This window comes from Hetaerina americana, unplaced genomic scaffold (genome assembly GCF_022747635.1).
Source record: "Hetaerina americana unplaced genomic scaffold, ioHetAmer1.1.p SCAF_33, whole genome shotgun sequence".
Classification (NCBI taxonomy): domain Eukaryota; kingdom Metazoa; phylum Arthropoda; class Insecta; order Odonata; family Calopterygidae; genus Hetaerina; species Hetaerina americana.
The window spans coordinates 581,895-605,003 of record NW_027286908.1 but is presented as its reverse complement, the minus strand read 5'-3'; the positions used below and the strand labels follow the sequence as shown (position 1 = coordinate 605,003).

Here is a 23,109-nt window from a genome sequence, read left to right as displayed (position 1 = left end):
TTGTCTTTTATAAGAATTATACCCCCCCAGTATCTCAGCATATCAAAATTCACAATATAAACATTGGCCTTGGGACATTTTTGCAACTAATATCAGTTATCATAAATGCAATGCGACAAACCAAGAATAACCTCATACAAATGTTCAGCTCAAGTGATATATATTCGTTAACTCCTCAATCCTTATCAGGTTTTCCAGATCTTTGCGAGTAGTTTTTTAATCGTGACAAAAATATGTAAGTTTGGACATTCAGTTGAAAAGAACTGATTTTTACACACAAAGCATCCACGTTCGATTCCAAGTGACAATACGCCAACGTACTATTCACACTAGTGGTTCTCCACCCCACACAGCTAATCCCTTCATTTTTAACAACATGTCAAAACGCTCGCTTCATTGGCCCGAAATAATATTAGCTTCATCGCATCAACTTTCCATTAGTCTCTCCAACGAGCGCAAGACGCAAGAGCAGCGCCTTGCGATGCGCTGAGGCATCCATCGCAAGACCACATCCCGGGGGCAGGCGACTTCGACATCGACGGTCGCGGCCCCAGGCGGGAACTCGACGGAGACACGCGAGGGAGGTGAGATGAGGAGGACGAAGGTGACATTTACATGCGATCCAGGACGAGAAATGGGACGCGGAAGAGCCCGCGCCTCGGCAAACCCCATCTTCATCAACTCCACTACGCCGAGGCGCCGACTTTACCAGATATCAGTAACTCCGCCTTAACAAAATGATAAAGAAACGAGCCCGGGGGCGCACATGGGCGAGATTACACATGCACATCCTGCAAAAATCCCAAATTCAACTCCCTTTTCTTTGGTTTCCCTCGAACACGGAATCCAGACACTCCCGAAGAGTAAGGATTTGCGAAAATCACGACTTGTGAAAAATAAATTTTAAAATAATACACAACAGCCCGCCATATTTTATAAAGGATCCTCTTTAAAGTTAACAGCAGTAGCGTAGTCACACACATTTATGGTTCCCCGGAAAAGTATTTTAAAGATGCTTTTGGGGCCTCCCTGTCGTCCACGACTCGTAAGCACCCCTAAAGCAGGGTTGCTTTCAGTAACGGTCTCCGAACTGCGGGTGCCAAGGGCAGCCGGCGGTGAACTCCAAAAAAATGAACTGTGCACAGACGATAGAACCAGGTTAAGTTAAGTGAAAACGGGCATTATGGCGAACTTCAGTTTCCATGATAGCCTTTATTTCATCCTCTATGCATTATCACACTCTTCTCTGTTTACACCAATTTCTTTTCCTCTATAACGATTTCACAAAAACCAAAACGATTTAAGGAAATGATACGTTACAGTATCCTCTACCATCGACCACCGAGCACTCCGATTTAAGTATCCAAGCCTTATTTTCATTTCCGCAGAGAAATAAGCGACGCACCCTTTCGCTCGAGAGGAGCAGCCGCCGTCCTTGGGCTGCCCGCCTTCCATATCTCTCCCCCACGGGAGGCGACGATCGAGGCGGCGACGGCAAGCGTGCCGGCGGCTGAGGAAGGCCGCCTGACCGCTAATCAGGCGATCGGAGGCGCTCGATACCTCGGAATCAAGCACAGGGAGTCTGTCTCGGCTCGACCCCGATGGGGAGAGGGCTCTCCGGGCGGCCTCTACGAGGCGCCCGCACCCAATGGATGGCAAGAGGAGGAGGAGGGACCGCGAGCTCACTTCCCCAAGGGGCTCCCGATATAGAATATACGCGTGCCCACTCCCGCCCGCCCCAATCCTCGGCCAATCAGGGCCGACGTCGCATGCGGCCGAACCCGCATCGGAGGCACACCGTGCTGGCGTTCACTGGCTCGCCAGCCGCGCGAGGTCCACGGTCCCCATCGGTGGGGGACCCTAGGTCACGCCAATCGCTCTGACCTCCCGACCTGCGATCTGATAGTGACCAGGGACCCGTTTCTCGAAGCTACAAGTCAGTTACAATTCCTTGTAATTTTGAGTCCGTTGATGGTAATATGGGTGCCACACGTGTTACTTGCCAATATGACACAGTATGAGAATTTAAAAGTTTTACATAAAATGCGAGAATTTTCCATGGACTTGTAATTCACTTGTAACCTCGAAAAAGGCAAATCAGAATTCCCAATCCAATGATCCCGTTGTCTGCACTTGCTCAGGTATTGAAAAGAGAATAAATAATGGCATTCCTGACTATCCTTTGAGCTCAGCCAAAACGTGGCGACAATACTCATTACGAACAGAATCAACAGGCATCCCTTGGGTAGCAGAACACCGCTCCGGGCACGAGAACACCACCAGCGGCAACACTAGCCGACAATCTGCGTCGGCCTGGTGGCATTCTATGAGAGGGGAAGCGGTGAAGAGAGGGGGATTCCACCACGGGGGGCATGCCCTGTCGACAATCGTGGGTGCGTGGGCTGGTTGAACCGATGGGAACCGTGAGGCGCCGCTTCCGGTAAAGAGCGTGGTGGGCTTTTGCGGTGGGTGGGATGACCCGCGACCACCGACCAAGGCGACAGCCACGAGGGGAAGAGATCGGGGGGAGGGGGGGAAGAGGAGAACTTGCCTTCTTTAACGGAGAAACAAGAGCGGGCGACGGGCGCGCAGGCACACGCTATAGAGTCCTTTCGCGACCCGTTGGCGGTGGGCGAGCGTGCGTGGATGCGTGTAATACAGCGCAACCCGAGTGGTCTTGAAGCAATAAAAAGCAGAGCGGGCGAGTAACAGCGAGGGAAACAGGATTCGGGGGTGAGGGTAGGGGAGAGGCAGTGGGAGGAGGAGGGGTTGGGTGGGGGGTGGAGGGGGCGATGGCCTTCTTTGAATACCTCTTTGAACACAAAAGATAGCGCGGCGGTCGTTGTTGGAGGCAAGCCCTCAACGCCGAGGCGACGAGTGAAATACGGCGAGTGTATGTGTACCCCACCCTCCCCCGTCCCCCTTCTATCTCTCTTTCCCCCTCTCTCGGGCGGGCGGGTGGGGAGGGGGGTTGGGGTGTGGGAGAGGTCAGGGGGAGGGGTGGGAAGCTCTCTTTCGCTCGCACGCCGATATGATATTCCCTCCCCCCCCGTTGTTCTATGATCGAGAGGGGGGAGCGGCTCCTTCCCCGCACCCGCCACGCTTGCCAACCGCGAAAGAGAGAGAGAACGCGGCGATGGTGATTTCTCCGCCGGATGCAGCGGCCGCGCCTGCCGCTAGCACTCAAAGGTGAGTGCCGCCCCTTCACTCAATTCACTCCGATTGGCGCTGTCACCCTCTCTAAGCTACAAGCCAACTTTTGAAGTCCACCCACTCACGCAAAAAATAACACGGTCGCAGACGTTATGTAAAACTTCCTGATCAAACCTTACCATGCATGTCTGTGACAAATTCACTGTCGTCGGAAGGAGTTTACTACATGCCCTGGTGAATTGCTTTAGCCAAATGCCAGGCAGTGGCTGGCAAAAAAAATTGCAAATACTTGTAGCACCCTGACAATTGGTTCAACCAAACAACCTCTCATATTCAATTAATCCATCGGTGATTATTCCACATAATTATTCCATCGTCATCATGAACAGTCTACCAATTAAAGGTAAGTAAATTTTGACGACTATTACAGATTACTAAGCGCAAAGAATTCTTCAAGTTCAGACTTGCGTGCCTTTGAATTAAGCATACCCTTTATTCAATTACGCAGAATTGAAGTATGACTTATAGTAGTTTAGTTTGTCCAGATTGTCTTGTTGGTTAAGGATTGGAAATGTGGCTTGGCGTTTAGTCTGTGTCCATACAAAGACTTCCTAATTTCTTCAGAAATCTGCCCACACACAACAGGATTGCCAATTTACAGTAACGTTGCTCATAAACAGTAGACTACCAAATTATAAAATCCTTATTCAGCTCTCCATAATACTCGTTCGAAAATCTCATTAATCCCTTCCTTTCTCTAACTCGCTTGTCCTCTAACGTTCTCCCTTATAGCATGGCCTTCAGCATCATAATACTACTCAATATACCCTCCACCCATATCTTATAGGGTCTTCAAAATGACCAGTTCTCTCTTCCCTCATAATATTTGAAATTTAGTCAATTGTTTCCCTCTCCATTCAATTTGTATTTTCCATACTTATGCACGCTTGCATCTCAAAAGCCCCAATCTTCTCTCATCCTCTTGCCAAAATACATTTAATCTACAAATTTGTTTTCACGGCACCGCGCCACCCGGCCCAAGGGCGCTTGGCGGGGGATATTGGGACGCTAGTCATTGAGTTAGTTGATGGAAAATGTAATGTATACGATACTATGCTCGCCAGTGCTTACCAATGTCTGACTTAGTGTTTCCCCCTTATGCTGTTGTCGCGAATAGTATGTGGGGAAAACGAATGCTTGAATCCATTCGTTCCTAAGTCCATCTCTTCTATTTCGTGACTGCCTGTCCTACCGATGTATCTTGGGGGCTGAATTATATCATCTATGTCCGATCCACAACCACACGATGGGTATTCTTGCAATAGGTTTTATCTAGCCCTGAGTCTCCGCATATCTTAAGGTTCCCATCCAAGAGCTTGCACTAAATGTTTCGCACTGTTTGTTCTTTTGAACAAATGTTTCACTTTTCTATTCCATTGTTCGATCCTGTAATGAGTGTTCTTTGATATGATAACCATCTTTGAATATTCCAGTGCCCCGAGTGCTTTGTTTATTTATCTGTTTATTTTATCAACTCCTAGTGCCTTTCTGTTTTTCAATTTTTTCCACGAACGATAAGGGATCACAGTAGCATTGCCCGAGCGCGATAGGGTCATATTCGGGTCAAAGTTGGTCTCGCGTTTGTTCGCCCCCTTCACACACCCTAGCGGTGGCTTGCTGGGTACTAAAATAAATAAATAAATAAAAGTCTCCACGGCTCTGTCGAATTCGCTTCTCAGTATCTACGGACCCCGTTAATCACCTTCTACTAGCGATTTCTTTTTTTATTAATCTTCAAGAGTTCAGTTTTCTCATTTGACCTGTTATCTACAGGGACTGTCCCAAAAATGAGCAGAATGATTTTTTGCCACCAATGCAGATGGCTGGCATGTGGTAAGAAAGTTAGGGGGAGATCTTGCGAAATCAACGCGAGCCACGACAGTTTACTGTGGATATTTACAGTGTGCGGATTGCTGCTAAACTGGACCCCTGTTCGATGGTGACGTCACGAATTCACGATGCCACTTTCCATGGAGCAATGATATGCGATAAAATTGTGCATTAAGCTTGGAAAATTGGGTTCGGAGACCTTGACCATGGTTAAGGATGCTTATGAAGACGGAGAAATGTCCCAACATATGGTTTGCTGCTTGCCCGGGCTGCTCTGGGAGGGTAACGAGCAGTTTGACGACGAGGAATTCCCTGAACATCCATCAACAACGTAGTGTGAGGAAAATGTGCAAAAAGCGAGACACATGCTCAATTCTGATTAGCCCCCCCAAGTGTCAGGATGTTAGCTGAATAGTGCAATATTCAGAAAATCACAGAGCATTGCATTATTATAGAAGATTAAGCCATGACAAAGGTGTCCCAAGATGGTCCTCAAGGTGCTGTCAGAAGACTGCTTGTGCGACAAACTTGACTTGGACCTCATGAACCACGGTGAAAGTGACCCGAATTTTCTTAGAATAGGTGGCTACGGGTGACGAGAGATTGGTCTTTGAGTACTAGCCAAGTATAAAACCTCTTTGACTACCATTAGACCACTTGATTATGTCAAATATACCGTGAAGAGGTGCCTGAATGAGGGTCCTGTTGATGCCTTACAGAGGCTGAGGCATTGGCAGTGGTGTGTCGATACATTAAGGCGCTCTTATGAAGCATTTTAGCAATTTTTACCCTTATCTGCAATAAATGTTATCCCAGATTAATCTATTTATATTTGGGACAGACCTCATATGGCCACATAGGTTTTAGCGCTTTACTATCGAGTTGTCCATTTGCTACTTGGGTTATTATATTCTTTATTTCCTTCCATCGTTTTCCTACAATAGTCTCAGTTATTCCTTCTGTTTTTCTGGCGACGATCGCGGTGGAATTTTTGCTTGCTTTCCCTCCATTATATTTGTGTTTCATTTGTATTCCTGTGTCACTTTACTCATATTCTTGTGTCTCAGTCGGCTGTCCATACTATTGACGTATATCTGCGCCTGGGTAGCTCTCTACAAGTCGTGGGATCTGGCCCACACCATCTCGCCCACATCGCAGTGTTTCAGCCGATTCCGTGACGCACACACTTGCCCACCGCTGTGGCAGTTGATATCAGTCTGATCATCTTGACCTGCTATGCACCATTGGTGCAGGATGGAATTTGGTGAAGGATCGTCCACTTCTCTCGTAACCTCTTTCCGGAAAAATCAGAAATAAAGTTTTTCCAAATCTATAAGCATTCATACTTGCTGATATGTGGTCGCATAACTAATATATTTAAATTTTCACTCCCTTTATTCGCCATGGTTTTGTAACTGGCTGAGTAAGAACGCAATTTGGATGATCTGGAAAAATTACGCAATACTGAACACCAAACCTAGGACTGAAACTTACGTGTTCACCTCGTATCTACATCTACAGAATAAGCTACATCTCTTAGAATAGTGCAAAACATGTAAATTAGCCGAGATAATTCAACCTACTAGTCCTGAAAGTAATTTCTTAAATCATTCGCAATAAGATGGAACATACTCGTAGAAATGAAAAATTTGAGGTATTTAACCTCGAAGTCGGGGCACACAGAAACGTCACCATTTTTGGGATATCAATCGATATGGCTAAAAATTTATTGCCGAAGATTGATTCTCTATATGTTTATTACCATCTAATTTCTACGCTAGTATTCAATCAGGGGTAAAAGCGTACACCCAATGATGGAGAGAGTGATGAAGAGTACGGTGAAGTTGGTATTAAGATTATTAAATACGAACATGGCCAGGACATTGTCACAAAATTAAAATGAACTTTGTTAATTGATTGTATCGATAGTGACTCCGTTCTTTCAAACCAGGGAAATTCTTTGTCGTATTTTCATAGTTTATACCACTAGACGCCAAGATTTTTGGGACCACAGAAATACTTATGAATCGCTATTTTTGAAATAATGAATCATGGAATGTTCATAAAAATCTAACTGACATGACACGAAGTTAGCAGAAAATCCAATACACCATGTAAAATCAACGTGTTACATCGCTGTGAAAGTAGGGAACCCTGCTGGTGATGGGGAAGAGAACGAGGCGCCAGAGGCGAAGGGGTAATTAAGGCGCTCGGGTCGATTTGAGAAACTTGTATTGATTTCGCTCAAGCTTGGCAAATAACATCCTAAAATACGTTGGTGAAAATGGGAGAGAAAAAAATGGCATTCAACTTGGCTTCTCAGCTATTCAAACTTTTTGAAAAACATAAATAAGCAGTCTTATAGTTCATGCCAACTAACATATGTATGTTTAATTATTCTCTTCACTCCTGAAGCTTCAGTATGAGCAATTTTAAAGTAGTTCCAACCACGAAGATTTAGTTTTCGTTTAAATCGGCGTCCACTTTATCCCTAACATTTAAAATACGAGCACACTCGTTCGTGTGGAATTTTCATTCAAAACTCATTTTTATGTATTTTCAAGAGTTTGCATTGATTTAAACCAATGAAAGGCAATCAAATCAACATTTACTGAAGGAAAAGATTCACCAAAATATTTCGACGGCAAAAAATTCCAGAGAGGAGAAACTATCCATTCTCAATTACACAATTCAATGAGACTCGATCAACTGCGATTGTCACTTCAAGCTAACAAGGACGCGAGAATGGTAAGAGGCTGTGGCAGGTGGCTGTGAAAGAATAAGTACTATTCGTATACGTATTCCATGTAGGAGAGACGTTTACGGCTACATTACAACCAACAACTACAGTTTTCTAATTGATAACCAAACAATATGTCGAATTTTGGCATCGCGGTATCCAAGAAAAAGAGAAAATATTATTTTTAGAAGAACTTTACACAGCTGACTTTTACTATCTTCGAATGAAATCTTTTCGCGCATTTCAGTTTACAGAGTACAGAGGCAAACCATCGAGATGAACAAGATCATAACCGCTCAGATATGTATGAATATATATCAACGGATAGAATATTACCAATATAAGTAAAAGTTGAACCGACGCATTTCGTCATTGTTAAGGTATACATGTCACCAAAAAATCGTAAGGAGGCAGAAGTCAATATGGCATGCGATCAGATAAAGGACATATTCGCTGGTATTCCAGTAGGGAAGCATCTGTTTGTGATGTGGGATTGTTATGCAACGGTAGGTAAAGTAATAGGTGGTGATAGGGTTGGAAATACGGTTAGGTACGAGGAATGACCGTGGGGAAAAAGAATTTGAGTTCCGTAGGAGGCAGGGGCTAATCATCACCGACACTAAGTTTAGAATAATTTCAGGCGTAACTTTGTGGAATTGTTCCATAGCGAATAATGTTACAACAAACATTTGTAACTCCACACTAAAATAAGCTTTATTGCGACCAAGGTTTAATTGCGGTGCAGCCTTTTCAGGATAAAGATGCTGCACCGCAGTGAAACCTAGGTCGAAATAAAGCTTATTTTCATGTGGTGTTACTAAGTTTTGTTTTAACATTATTCACTTGGTTTAGACACCGCAAAAGGCGTTGATACACTGGGAAAATATCAGGTAACTCAGAAAGGTATCAGTTAGATTATATTATGGTCAGGCACCGATTTAGGAACAGCGTGATTAATTTGTACAGTTGCTCGGGGGTGGATGCGGATTGAGATAATAATTTAGTAATGATGGGGTGTAGCGTCCGACACAAAGAGGTAAAATGTGGAAGACTGTATTGGAAATGGATTATCGAAGCATGAAGCAAGGAACGAAAAATAAAGGAGTATCAACAGAATTTAGAGAAAATTATGGGCGAGGAAAATGTCCTGGGTACTATTGAGAAAAAATGGGAACATACAAAATTAACGATATCGAAACTCACAAAGGAAACTAATGGAACAGTAAACTGACAAATTAACCGTGAATTAGGGACCAAATAATTATAAAGTATTTATCAGGATCATTAACAAAAGGATAGAGAGTAGGGCAAATGATTACTTGTGGGATGATCAGTTTGGGCACAGGAAGGGGAAGGGCACGCGTGATATCATAGCAGTGATGAGATAACTAATAAAAGATAAATATGGAATACAATCAGGATGCATTTGTCTGTCACGTAGATTTCCTAAGGTGTTTGATAGAGTGAACGGGATAGAATTCATGAATGTATTGGAGAAAATTAGAGCAGAATGGATGGATAGGAGACTTATCCCAACCTGTACATGTCCCAGTCTACTCATATGCGAGTGGGGAACGGAGAGTCCGGATGGGCAGTGTTAGGAAGAGGTGTAAGGCAGGGTTGCCCATTATCACCGTTGCCGTTCAACCTGTATGCAGAGGAAATGATTAAAGAGGCATGGGAAGGGCTGGAGATAGGAATGAAAGTTGGTGGGGAATCGGTAAAATTAGTTACCTATGTGGATGACCAAGCGGAATATATGTATGTGTATGTATATAAACGAGGGTGGTCTGAAAAGTTTCCGACCTCAGAAAATTTCAGAAAAAATGTCTTGTATCTTTGTTAGGTCGGAATATACACCCTCGTGTATATATATGTACATACATGTATTTATATGTGTGTGGGTCACGGTAGTCCAGGGGTAAAGCGTTGGACTACTGACCGGAGTACCCCGGTTCGATTCCCGGGTCTGGGTACTTACAGCTCTACCCGAGCTACGTGATTTTTCGTGTACCAGATCTTCCTGGGAAACCATAACCGGTACAGAGAAAGGAACTGGCCCCCTATTACCCAGTGTGTAAATTTCACACGCCGTCGGGCTTAGTATTGGGTGAACTCTAACATAACCTACCGAGCCGACCTTCGGGTTGATTACCGTGTTTATGATTTATGGAATGAATAAATAAAAGAATATTTACAGATTCCGGAATGAAAAATGGTTTCATTATTTGTAAGAAATAAAGTTACCAATTTGACGTTCCGCATGCGCTTCGATTCCAACCGCTGGAGTAGAGAGAGGAAGAAGAGGAGATCGAGACAATCTTCGCCGGAATCCATTTGCGTGTCAATCGATCGCTAAGGTGCGGCCACCGCAGTCGAAGGAAATCGATGCGTTTTATTTTGCCACCAATCCAGTTTTTTTTCCACTCGTGGAATATCTAAGACGCGGTAGTCCCATGACTGTAGCGCTCAGCCATAGACCAGACAGTTGCGGGTTAAAGCCTCAGGTGATGCGTCTGGGCATCATTTCTTCCTACCCCTCCGTCCCTTTACAACCAAGCGGTGCTATTTTACGGATAGAAGAACTTCGTGGGAAACCGCAGGTGGTTCCGGGAAAGGAACCCTGTCTCCCCTGTACTAGACGAGTGAATTTATGAATTTCACACGGCGTATAAGCCTTGGTCCGATCCGGGCTTCTCTCCCTCACCAATCAAACCAACCAACCTTCGAATAGATTAACGTGTCGGTGGAAAAATATTTTACACGCCGATGGCGCCATTAGTTCGGGGCACGAAGGCTCAGGAACGCAAATAATCTGCTATCTAGATGAGACAACATTGATCCAGGGCCTTTACGTGTAAGGAACGATCTAAATCCAATCGAAATAAGAACATGGGCATAACATATCCCCACAACAACCCTCAACTCAAAGGAAATATAATTTTCAATTGATAAATAGACTAATGGAATACCTATGCCAAAATCAGAGAAAAGTAATCATTCCGGCAACCACAAAACACCGAGGTAATAATACTTGCCAAATTTTGTATTTGTGATTTTAATAAAGAAGTTTGCACAAGTTGTATTAGTTATAGTTTATTTACTCAAAGATATTTTTAACTTTTCATACGCACCCTTCACGTTCCTTTTGGGTTAGTGAATTCAGGAAATTTTCTACAAGTTGTGTCAGGAAACTGCGCTCTCGTTTTATTATTTATTTTTTATTGTTTTCATGGAGAGTATTTCCATACACATTAGCCAATACATTTACGGTACTTTGCTTTTTTCTCAACTCTAACATTAAGGATATCATCTCAAAAATAAAGAGCAACATGAATTTGTTTGCCAACGCCACTCTAATCTATAAGGAAATAGCAACCTACACGGGTCACCATATACTAAACAAGGAACTTAAAATATCCATAAATGATGTAAGGAATGGGTTTAAAATTAAATACTACCATAAAAAATGTGCGGTGATGCACTTCCTACAAAAACAAAAGTTGACTTTATCATGTTACACATTCGGCAATGTTCGACTGAACCAAACCACGTAAACTAATCGAGTACCACCATCGCATACGATCTTACAACGAGAAAACACAGCCGTACTATTTGCGGAGGGACCCAAAAGAAGCTGATATTCATCAAACGTATAGTTGGGGAACGTAGCGATATAAAATTAAAAAAAACGAACCATTTCTTTCCAGTAAGACTAAAGTAAGTAGTGCATGCGGAGTCGCGCAAGAAAATAAATAGTGCATGCAGCGAGCATTTGAGATCCATCTCGAAAATATTCATTGTAGATTTGAACAAGGCATATAGACGTATTTGTACAAAAGAAAAAAAACCGTCCCGCATTTAGGAAAAGCTCTCGGATGGGAGCATTTGGATATGCGAGGACTGAGAGCTCGATTAACCCTATTGCAAAGATACATATTGTGTGGTTTTGCATTCGACATGTAAGATAACATTCAGCCTCCCAATAAAAAAGGCAGGAGAGTTTTTCACAAAATAAAATATTTTCTCAAAAATAAGAGACCTCCCAACGGATAGACACAAGCATTCGTTTTTCCCAAGCACTCTCCTCTACAAAAACACAGGGGGAATATTAGGTCAGAAATAGGTAAACACTGGCGAGCATAGCATCGTGTAAGTTACATTCCCCCTCAACTCTTTCCATGGCTGTCGTCCCAATATCCACCACCATGCGCCCTTGGGCCGGGTGGCGCGGTGTCGTATAAATCAAATTGTAAATCTAATACATCTGCGAATTGCCCATCCTTCAGGAGTAGAATGCCACCCAGCAGTTAATGACTGCGTTGCATGTGAGCTGGCCCCTTTTAATGGGTTTCTTTATTAGTCCTCTTGGAATAGTCAATGGAGTAGTTAATTCCAGCAAAACATTTGTAATGTGTAGGACGGTTTGTTGCGTGAATGGTTTCCGCTTCCCCCACTTCCACGAGCCCTTTCGGTCGATCGTGGGGTGCCATGTGTTTGGGGAAGGGTTAGATTGGATGCAGCATGGCTGGTGACTTAGGTCTACCTGTTACACAACATACATGGTTATGTATACAGGTGCAGATGCACCAACAAAAATATCACACATTTCACGCTGAGCGTCTCCAAAGGGATCATCCGGCAAGGAACTCGAGCCCACTGGTGAGTAGCCAACGCCCGACACATAGGACCATTACGCCCCCAGATCGTGAAAACAATTGAAAAATTTTTAACTGGGATTTATTCCATAGAACACCTATGCACAAGAAGTGGAATTGCATTCAGTTAAAATGACAATTCCCTTGAACAAATTAGTCTACACGCTCTCGAACCTAGACAATTTTTGATAATATTTGGGATATGTACCTCGGAGATAATTGGTCATCGAATCCTTGAAGAGAAATTTTGAGTAATTTATTTTTTCCACTAAAGTTACACAAAGACGACCCAGCACACACAAAAATTAGCAATCAACGCAAAACGTTCAGACATTAAAATATTCTGATTATTGGAACGTTTGTTATGAAACTTAATCTAAGCTCGCTATTAGGGATATATTATCAAGTATCTTCACAAAATACACCCCAAATCGCGTCAAAATCCGTTTTGTATTGGAGCCTTGAGGCTGATTTTTTCCCATAGAAATCGGCACTTTGGCCTACCGGGCCACCCCCCGTTACTCCACGTAGGCCGAAGGGGCCGCACCGGAGTTGAAGGCGCGACTTGAGGCCCCCCCGCGCCTCTGACCGATGCTCGAGCTGCACGCCAAGCCCCACGGCTGCCGCTCCTGCAATTGATATCGGCCCTCCCCGGCCACACACACTCCTCCCCGAGCGCCACTCATCAATCAACACACGGGCGACGCGGGCGGCCACGCTTTGCTCCCCCTCCCCCCCCCCCCCCGTCTGCACACGCATCGCGTGCTGGGCCGCGGACTCTTCCCTTGACGTGACGCGCCCCGCACTTGCCGGGAAAGCGGCACGCCCCGTGGGCTGCACGCACGCGGCACAGGATATTATTCCGCACCCCCCTCCTTCCCTTCGCCCCCCCTGCGGGGATTTCAATGCCCCTTCCTCTCGCCTCGTCGTGGGGATCGATTGCCGAGGGGAGGCAAAACACGTATACATGCGAGCCGATCTCGACAGCCCGATCTCAAGGCATCCCATAACCCATCCTTCAAAGCAGGGTCGAGGGGATAAGGTTTATGAGATGGGCAGAGACATGAGCATAATTTTGGCGAAAATAGCGATAAAAAAGTCACCAATGTAACTAACAATCTAGTAAGCAATTATTTTTGCCAGTGAAATCAATGGATGGTCCTATTTCGCCCCTGTAGACACACGCGAAAAATATTTAAAAATATATCGCTCCCCGGCGATGACGTTCTCATTCAACCAATGACTTTGATTTGATCACGGCATTTTTTCCCACACACTTCCGTTTAAAGGTACTTTACCAACACATCAATATATTAGAGAAACAATGATTGGTTTAAGCTTATCCCGATCCCTACTTGAGGTGCTTTGTGGAGAGCACTTAGAGTGAGTACGATATCTGTCGGATGGGAAGTTAAGCTGCGGATCCCTTGGTGCCTTTCGACAAGAGTAGGCTAATGCTGACGCCGGGTTTCTCTACACCCTTCATCCTTTCCCAACCATCCCTAATGGTGCAAATACCTTAGCTGTCAGTCGCCTACCCTAAAAACTACTACTACTCCTTTTTCCATATTTCTCCCAGCAAGTCCATCTCCTCCTACCCCACCATAATCAGCACCTCCTCATTTATTTTCCTTTCTGCCCACTTCCCATCCATCCTTCTCCAAACCCAAATTTGAAAGGGCGCCAATCTACGCATATCATCCTGCTTCAAAAACCATGTTTCCGCGCCTCACAAAACCACTCTCCACGCCAAAGTTTTAACGAGCCTTTTTTAAACATACATACTCAACTTTTCTGTCATCAATTCCCTCCACGTGAAAGCTTCTTTGCTTAACGCAATTCTTCTAGCTAATTCGCCCTGCGTGAGTGGAATACTGTTTGGTAATTAGTAACCGCCTGGCATGGAAGCCCGCCTTTTTTAATTGGAGTTCTTATTTGTCTTCTAAGTGTAGTCGGTGGAATAGTTATTAGCAGTATAATATTTGTCATATGGATGTCGTATGAATGATGAGCTTAGTCGCACTCCTTCCACGAGCCCTTTCGGTGGATCGTGGACTGACAGATATTCTTATAGGAGAAGATGTGATATGGCCAGTGACCTACCACTCACGCCCAGCCACAGGTCCCTGCGACAGTATGCAGGGATTTGAGAAAACGTGGATGAAAGCAACGTAATTCATTAATCCATTCATCTTTGTTTTGATTTAATTATTAATTTGTTCCTTTACATTATTGATCTGGTTAATTTTGCCTTAGTACTTTGGAAATTAAAAAAAACCATTGTTTCGCCCCTCATTGCCGAGTAAATATTGATCTTTTCTGTATGTACATGGTACTAGGAGAAATCTATGCAATTTTCTTATTACATGTAATTGTTCATGAAGTTAATTTCTATTCCAATCAAAAATTATGTGGTATTTATCAGTTCACACCGCGTCATTAGATTATAGGCTTCTTTTTTTTAATCACCCGTACGTCTATTACTAACTTTGGATTCGATTTCATTGAAAATTGTGCTAGTGATTTTCGCAAAAATATTGATAACACGAACATGTTAACACGTCAACACGATTCGTGTTAACGTGTTTTTAATTAGAACATGTTAACACGATTCGTGTTAACATGTTCTATTAAATGTGCATTGTAAATTCCCAAAAAAATGCAGAGGAAAAATTATATTTGTTGGCACACTAAAAGCAACATTCTAATGGAACACACGCATATCAATCGTGCATCTATGCTTCGGAGGAAACATCGAACAGTGCAAAGGAGGCCGACGGATGCCCGCGTGAAAACGGAGTTTTATTTTTGCCGCGCACCTTATGTAATCACTCGATTTTCTCGAAGCCATAGCTCTCAGTACGTAATTCTTCCACATACTCTTTCACGATTGTCCTATATATTACTTGCTAATACTCAAATGCCTTCTTTTACACACAATGTATCACTCCGTTGTCAATTATAAGCAATTAAGATAATTGCTATTATGCTGACTTATCTAAAATAAAAAGTGAACATCATGTAACACATGGAAACAGTGGGAAAAAATTCAATTATCACGAAAATTGACCCACGTGGAATCTCAAAAATGAGTGAAGATTTAATTTTGCTAATTTTTATGATTTCTCTTAAGTAAACTCTCGCAAAGCTTCATTTAATTTAAAATACATGAATCGATACTAAGGTATTTAGAGCAGCGACATTGGTTGAGTGTTTTCGCATTTGTTGAATTCCAATGTTGACCTTGAAAATTGGGGCACCCTCATTATTGCCCGGCTATTTTCAATAACCGATCGGAAGGTCCATTTATCCGCTAATTTATAGATCGTAGACAATGCATCTTGAAATTCTACGTCGTCCATTATAAACAGTGAAATCCACTCGGAGGCCGAATATGTAATCAAAATCGTGCGTAATATAAGGTCCTTGACGATATTGAAAAAACTGTGATACGTATGGCATGAAGTATTTATTCCAATTTCAAGTGAACAATGAGACTCCTGATTAAATCGCACAATTATATTTCAATCACCATCATCATTAGGATTTGAAAAATCTAAATGCTCATTTAGCTTTTTCAAAATGTAATGATTATGATACTGAAAAAATCTTACTTAGTAATAAAGTAGTTTTTTCTCTTTAACACATACGTGGGGGTATCGTTTTTAAGTTGTTACTACTACGAAATAACGGACATACCCGAATTAATTCTACATATTAATTGATAATTATGTATATAATTTTGTAAATCAGAGCTATGATGTTGATTTTATTTCTTTTAAGAAGCTGTAAAATGAAATCTGGACCCGCCGCATTGAGAAGATACGCATGGATAAGGATCGTGATTAAGGATCGCAGCGTGATTAAGTTCCTTAATTTGTGAGGTTACAGTGCCCGGTAAATCCACGATGTAATAATGGCTGTCTATGAAAATGATAAGTCGTCATATGGCACATTTGTTAAGGGAAAAAGGGATTTTCTAACTTGCCACACGTCCATTACCGGACGTTGCTTGAAGTGGAGAATCTTCCCTCACTGACGATACTGTCACGGTGAAGAAAGTGGAGGACCATTTCCTTCGCGTTAGACCGAAGAGCAGCCATCCAAAAGATCATGAATGAGACTGATCTTAGCTATGGCAGTGTGTGGCAAATTAATCACAAAGAACTGTACATGCCAAAGTTGTCAGCTCGCTGGGTTCCACGACTACCGACTCCTTTTAAGAAGCAAATACGGCGTACATATACAAGTCATACACACTCGTATATGAATCTCGTACATATATCAATAATGGGTTTCCAGACAACGATGAAACTAAAATGGATGAATAATAGAAACAGTGTTTCGAAGAGTAGGTAAACAGTATAAAAACTATAGAGGGCACTTGTAAGAAGAACAGGGAAACTATTTGGATACACTTCTCAAAGCAACAGTGTTTACAGAAGAAAGTGATTGAAATAAACAACGAGGGGAAGGCCAAGGATGCATTACGAAAAGTAAGTGATGATATAAGTCGGTGTTAGGAGCCATGACGGAATAAAAAGCTTTTCAGGAGACTGGATAGCTCGGAGAGTTCCAACGAACAACCCTTGGATGGATAACTCAAGCTGATAATGCCAATTGTCAGATGTCATCCATAGCAGTCGTTCGTATATAAAACTTGACCCAACCACGCCAAATGGGATAAGATTTCTCGTTACTGAAGCTTTCTTAAATTTGGATATTCCCGAAATACAGTATTTATGCTTACAGAGTGCGCCATCTTCGAATGTTCGGATTCGCCTCTCTGTCATACACTCTATTGTTGTTACACACTTACACGAACCATTATGTACTAGGCAATGTCCGAGCCACATTTCCATCAAGAAGGCGTGGTCTGCCCACTAATGAGGAGCGGTTTTGGACGGCGCGGAAGAGGGCGCGATACGCCACACTTCCTCTACGTTTCACTCTCCCCACACCCGAGCCTTCGCCAGTCGAGAGGTGCCACGGGTGTGGCCATTATAAAGAAACAGAAATAATGCTCAAAACTTAAGTCAGCCAGTTCCACATAACCTGACGCCGAATAATTACTGACTGCACCTAACTGTAGCAACAATCAACCCCGCGACTCGTCTCCAACACAAAAATGCGACCGAATAAAACGCTCCAAGAGATCACCTCGAACTAAACGGCTGAAATTCGTACGTCCACAAGGCATTGCGGGCTCAAGGCAGCTCTTTTCTCACTACCGGCTGCGGTTTCCCAGGAAGATCTGACATACCAGAAAACCGCACCGGTTCGGTTTTGGCCGTGGGTACCAGAAGACGTCTATAGGGTTCGAACTCAGGACCTCCCGACTGGGAGTTGAACATTTGACCCACTAGGCTACCGCGAACGCCTTTAAAGGAAGTGGTAACGAGCGCCAAAAGAATTCCAATTAACCACTAAAGACGCGAAACCTGAAATAAACAATCGCGAAGCAGCAAGACGGCGGTGACGAGACATTGATTGGTTGCTAATGGATTCGGCCAGAGTCGAATGAATGGATTCGACTTGCCCCCATAAAGGTCCCGCTTGGCCCCAATTTCCAGCCCGAGGACCACGATAGAGTGTTGGCGGCCCTGCTACCACGGGGAAAGGATGGGGAACGCAGATAAGAGACTACCCCACCCGCCTCTCCCGAACACACACACCCCCTTTCCCCACCCGCTCCCCGCCTACCATCCCCTCCATCCCCCTCCCCACTCCCCACTCTCTTTCTCTCTCACTCGCAACACACACATACACACAGCCAACGGAGTCCCATTCAAAGTCGACACGCCGCCGCCGGCGGACAAAGTAGTTTGTGGTGCGAACGCTAGGGCGCAGCAGCGGGCGGAAGAATGCCCCCTCCATTCCTTCGGCCTTGGGACTGTTGCGTGCACTAATTATGCACGATGGATATCGGCGGAAAAAGAAACAAAATTACCTGCAAGAAGTCGTCGAAAATAATAGAGCGAGAGATGGGGAGCAAGAGAGAGGTACTCGCGTGAATTCAACACCGCCGACATGAAATTAAGACCCACTCGACATACGATTATTCACAGACTTCATAAGTAACTCAACAGAAATCCATCTTCAAGTGATTCTTAAATTTGCTCATGATTTTCAATTAAATGCGTACATACGTTGGGTTTACTTTTCTGAAAAGAGTATTATATTATTAAAAAGAATGGAGGAAAATGAAAAGATTATTACAGGAATTTTACACTGCATTTACCAGGGACGTGGTCTACGGGAAGAAAAGAAGAGTGTTCCGAAACCAAATGTGGAGTGAGGCGGACGCCGAAAGTGAAATGGACAGACGGAACGATGAAGTACACAAAAGAACAAAGATGGTCACATGAAACTTCCACTATAGTAAAAAAAGAACGAGATACTTTGATAAACAGTTGGAGGCAAAATGAATTCGTCACGATATTACTAAAAGTGAAAACTTATGGTAAGCCAAGGAATAAGCACGCAGGCGACCAAATAATTAGGGATGCAAAGCGAAGAAAATATTCAAGATTTAGGAGTGCGGCTTGATCACTCAATCAAGGAAAAGTGTGGATTGCTCAATTTCTTGAAAAAAATGAGGACACATTTGGGAAAGGTGCAGAATATGAAAATAAATGTGAATGGACATGGACATCCGAGAATTCCCGATGGGAAAGATATATTATCTTATAATCGGGAGGCACGTTCGCGTTTGGATAATTTCCACACACTTTCGGATTGTAGAACTAATGAATGAAGGAATTATGCTTGAATACGGTATGCCATGATAATTGGGAATAAAACGCTGTAATTATTGTCCATAATTATTTTCTGGCAAGTTGAAGTTAGAGTCCTGGGATTAAGGAACTGGCCTACCTTATCATTATCCGATCAATGGGTAGATTTGAAGCGAAGTCATTCGGTGAGCTCTACTATCACCTAACAAGTCACCATCCGGGTTGAATACTAAGACGGTGTCGTAAATATCTTCTGAGCATTTTATTTCTTCTCTTCGGATTAACAGCGAATTTGGCTGTCGCGGTTTTCTAAGTCACACACACAACAGCATATTATCTGGAGCTATGTACTATATACACGTCCGAAAACCGAGAAACACTATCGCGGGTGCAAAAAAAGAGTATGCATCAGGGATTACCCCCGCCACTGTCTTCGAGGAAGTGGATGGACGTTTCCTCCCAACCGAAAAATTCGTGCTCACTACCCCGGGGGATGGGCGAATGCCTGGCATGGCACGGGAGGGAGGGAAGGAGACGGTAAAGAGGGAGGGCAGGAGAAGGGGCTGCCAGACGAAGAAGTTGGGTTCCGAAGGAGGGAGAAACTAGGAAATTCGATCGAAACGTAAGGAAACGGAACGATCAATTGCCGCCGTTTGACACCAAACTAAATGACGCTCCGCAAGGCCTCCTTAAATAGTCATATTACCTGAAAGAGTGAGACAACGCTGTCACTCATTAGGAAACCACTCATTCTTAATTGATGCGACCGGTAATTATGAGACCTTGCCCCTTACTTTTCTGAAAACGCCGGTCTCTTAAATGTTCCGTCCAAGTTCCGCAGCACGCGGAAATTTCTCGTGCGTCGTTTATTCCAATTTATAATAGCCGTCGATAAATGGGATATTCGAGGGTAGTTTTGAAAGTTTCTCGGAATTACCACCAGATGTCAGCGCTAGCAAAACTGGTTTCCCGTGTAGTAATAGGTAATCCTTTATGAGTAAACACGTAATGCATCAGTGCTCTGGGAAGATATCTGTGGTGCGGACACCTCTCTGTTGCTGTTCCCGTCCAGTGATTTACGAAGATGGAAAAAAATTGGATTCTAACAGCAATAAAATGCTTCACAAAGAAAGGTATGAAAGCAAAGGAAATGAAAGTCGACTTTCAGGACAATCAGGGGGGCACTTTCTCCGCCTGCTCCTTCATATTGAACTATTGCCAATTGGACAAATGAGTTTGAGTTCCGTCGTGACAGCTTAGATGATGATCCGCGTGGTGATCGGCCAAAATGTTCCACTACCCCAGAAATTATTGCAAAGTGCATAAAATTGTCATGGAGGATAGCCAACTGAAAAAAATCGGTGAAGCTATTGGGTAGTCGTATTTCAGGTCTAAAAGTCTGATTAAAGGGAAACGAAAATGCCTGACACAGTGCTTCATCACAGTTCGATCAGTTTACGGGGTCATTGTTAAGAGTGCCTAAGTACTTAGTACACACTTCTCTTTCCCTAGGGAAATCGGTTTAAAAATTTGCCATTAAAAATGAGGGAAATTTTACAGCGCAGAATCATGCTCCCTGGTACTCGAACCCGAATCCCCCGATTAACGTTTATTTAATGGCATGAAAAGAATAAGGTTCTGGTGTAATACCACACATACTAAAACACACATATGACATCATACTTTGTGTTCTCACCAATGGGTGACGCTGCTAAAATAACTGTTGTGCCATTTCTTACACGTTCAAGTAAAATTAAGGTCACTCTTAAGCCACATATTAATTTATGGAACCGCTTGAAAACGTGAACTAAACAGAAATGTAACAAATTTCAGTAATTTTGCTTCATAAAATAAGAGTTACAATATAGGAACGTTTATAATCACCTAAATACTGCTTATAATTTTAAGGCAATAGACCTTCTGCTGTCTGTTAAAAAAAATATTTCTGCTACCATCAGCTGAACGATAGTTTTACCAATTCAAAAAGGCTGTGCCTAAATATCAATTAAAACATGTCTCCATACGAACAATCTTCAATTTGATAATTTATACAGATATTAATCGTCACGAAAAGAATAATGCACTTTTTTACTGAAATTATATTTATGCGAAAGTCACTAGGATCGCAAATAAGACATAGACAATCCACACTCTCCGAAGTCTCCGTTGCTTTGTTTCTTCATGTTAATTTTTGAGAGGAGTTCGGGGCGGCGAGGAATCAGGCAACAATTATTGGGAGAGGTGACCAAATCATTCCAGAGGAGGTCGAGGGAGTGGAATCGACTCTAAGGTGTGGAATTGCCCTCCCGCCCGCCGCCGTGTTAGCCACGTTTCCCGAGACGGCCGAGACCCCGAGGCGCAAGCGATGGAAGACTCCGTGAGAGACGGAAAAGCGAGGCTCAAGCCTCGGCATTCCTCGTACTCGGTGCCTGCGGAAGGGGCGGGCGGATAAACAAGTAGCCAACTGGGAAACGCCCGTTGCCACTTTTCAGACGGAAATGCTTGTAAACACGGGCAATAAACACACAAATGAGATATTTCTGTTTACCCTTTAAGGAATGCAAAACCGTCGTAAAGGGAAATAATTCACGTTGCGCGAATCAAGGCCTAATGCATTTTGTGCCAGAGGATTTAAAAATTTGGACGGTGAATCGTCGCGAGTCTCAGGGGAAGATAAAATCTCGTTCGACATACTTTACTGTTTGTCTGACAAGCTACCTTAAGCTCTTAGCCTCTTGACTTTCCGAATGACCGCTATCGATGTTTGGGAACGGCAAATGCGTGAATGCCACACCCATCGGATCGAGGGACACGCATCAGGGCGACATTCTGATCACACCCACCAACGCCGGCGGAATGGCACATCATTAAACGCCGACTCCTTCCCCCCAAACACTATGACTATCCGACAGCACATTGCATCAATTTTCCACTTCAATCGGGGCTCAATATGTTCACTAATTCCTGCGTTTCTTCCCCACTTCACCAATCACTCTCCTTCTTCTTGAGTCAGCATTCCATAGTTTAAATCCAATGTTAAGTTGCATTAATGAAATGAAATAAGGACAGTTTGCACTTTTCCACGAATCTGTTGAACTTAAGTCGCATTGCTTTGAGGTAATCCATCCATATTGATTACACCATTCCTTAATCTTTAAGTAACCACTCTAAACACGACCGAATCGATGACAATAATGCTTTCACGTTTTCGGATTCGTGTCTGCAAGAGAGGTTCCTACCTGAGGACGATGACCTTGAAGACAGGGCCGGCGAGGCCTTTGATGACGGCCGAAGCGTTGAGGTGGCAGCGCCCGTGCAGGAAAACGCCGTTCACCTGCAGAAACAAGAAATCAATTATTAATTGTAAATCAATACGTTAGATCACTTAATACACTATGCCCAATGGTTTCCAAGCAAACCAATTTGAAAAATTCTGCCTCAAATGTCCAATATTGTTGTCATCCACACAACGCAAATATGTTAGACTTATGTTAGATGTGCTTTTATGCACCTTGTACAAGACACGCGTCTCCACCACCCAGCTCCAAATCGGCGAGGGAAATCATTCAAAATTTTCTTGCAATTATTTTTACGTAAGATAAACATTAAAGTTGGGAGGCACAAACTATGGTGGGTAGAGCCATTGGGGAAGTGTTTTAGGCAAACGTCGGCAAAGCGGCGAGGACGCCCCAAGATGACTTGTGGTGCGCATGGAAGATTTTAAAAGAAGAATAAGTTGATTAGAGGGAGTTAGGACAAATAAGTAAAGAGGAGACTTGTGAAGACTTTGATATGAAGGTTGGTTTAGTAAAGCCGTCAGTCGCTGAGGATAAGAGTACGGGAATGCATGAGATTTGAATGGGTTTTGAGACGTGCATAAGGAGAAAAGCCCAAAAATTGAAATGCACTGAAATGCTAACGAGCAAAGAAG

The 23,109-nt window shown here is 43.5% G+C and overlaps 1 protein-coding gene across 4 annotated transcripts in view; it reads right to left on the bottom strand.

Annotated features, from left to right (window-relative positions):
- inaD (inactivation no afterpotential D) overlaps window positions 1–23,109 on the bottom strand; it is a 217,280-nt gene that overhangs the window by 53,778 nt on the left and 140,393 nt on the right. For all 4 annotated transcript variants that reach the window (XM_071589098.1, XM_071589100.1, XM_071589099.1 and 1 more), the window contains one exon: window positions 22,418–22,512. In XM_071589098.1, coding sequence (XP_071445199.1) covers window positions 22,418–22,512 — 95 coding nt within the window. The remainder of the gene's footprint in view (window positions 1–22,417; window positions 22,513–23,109) is intronic.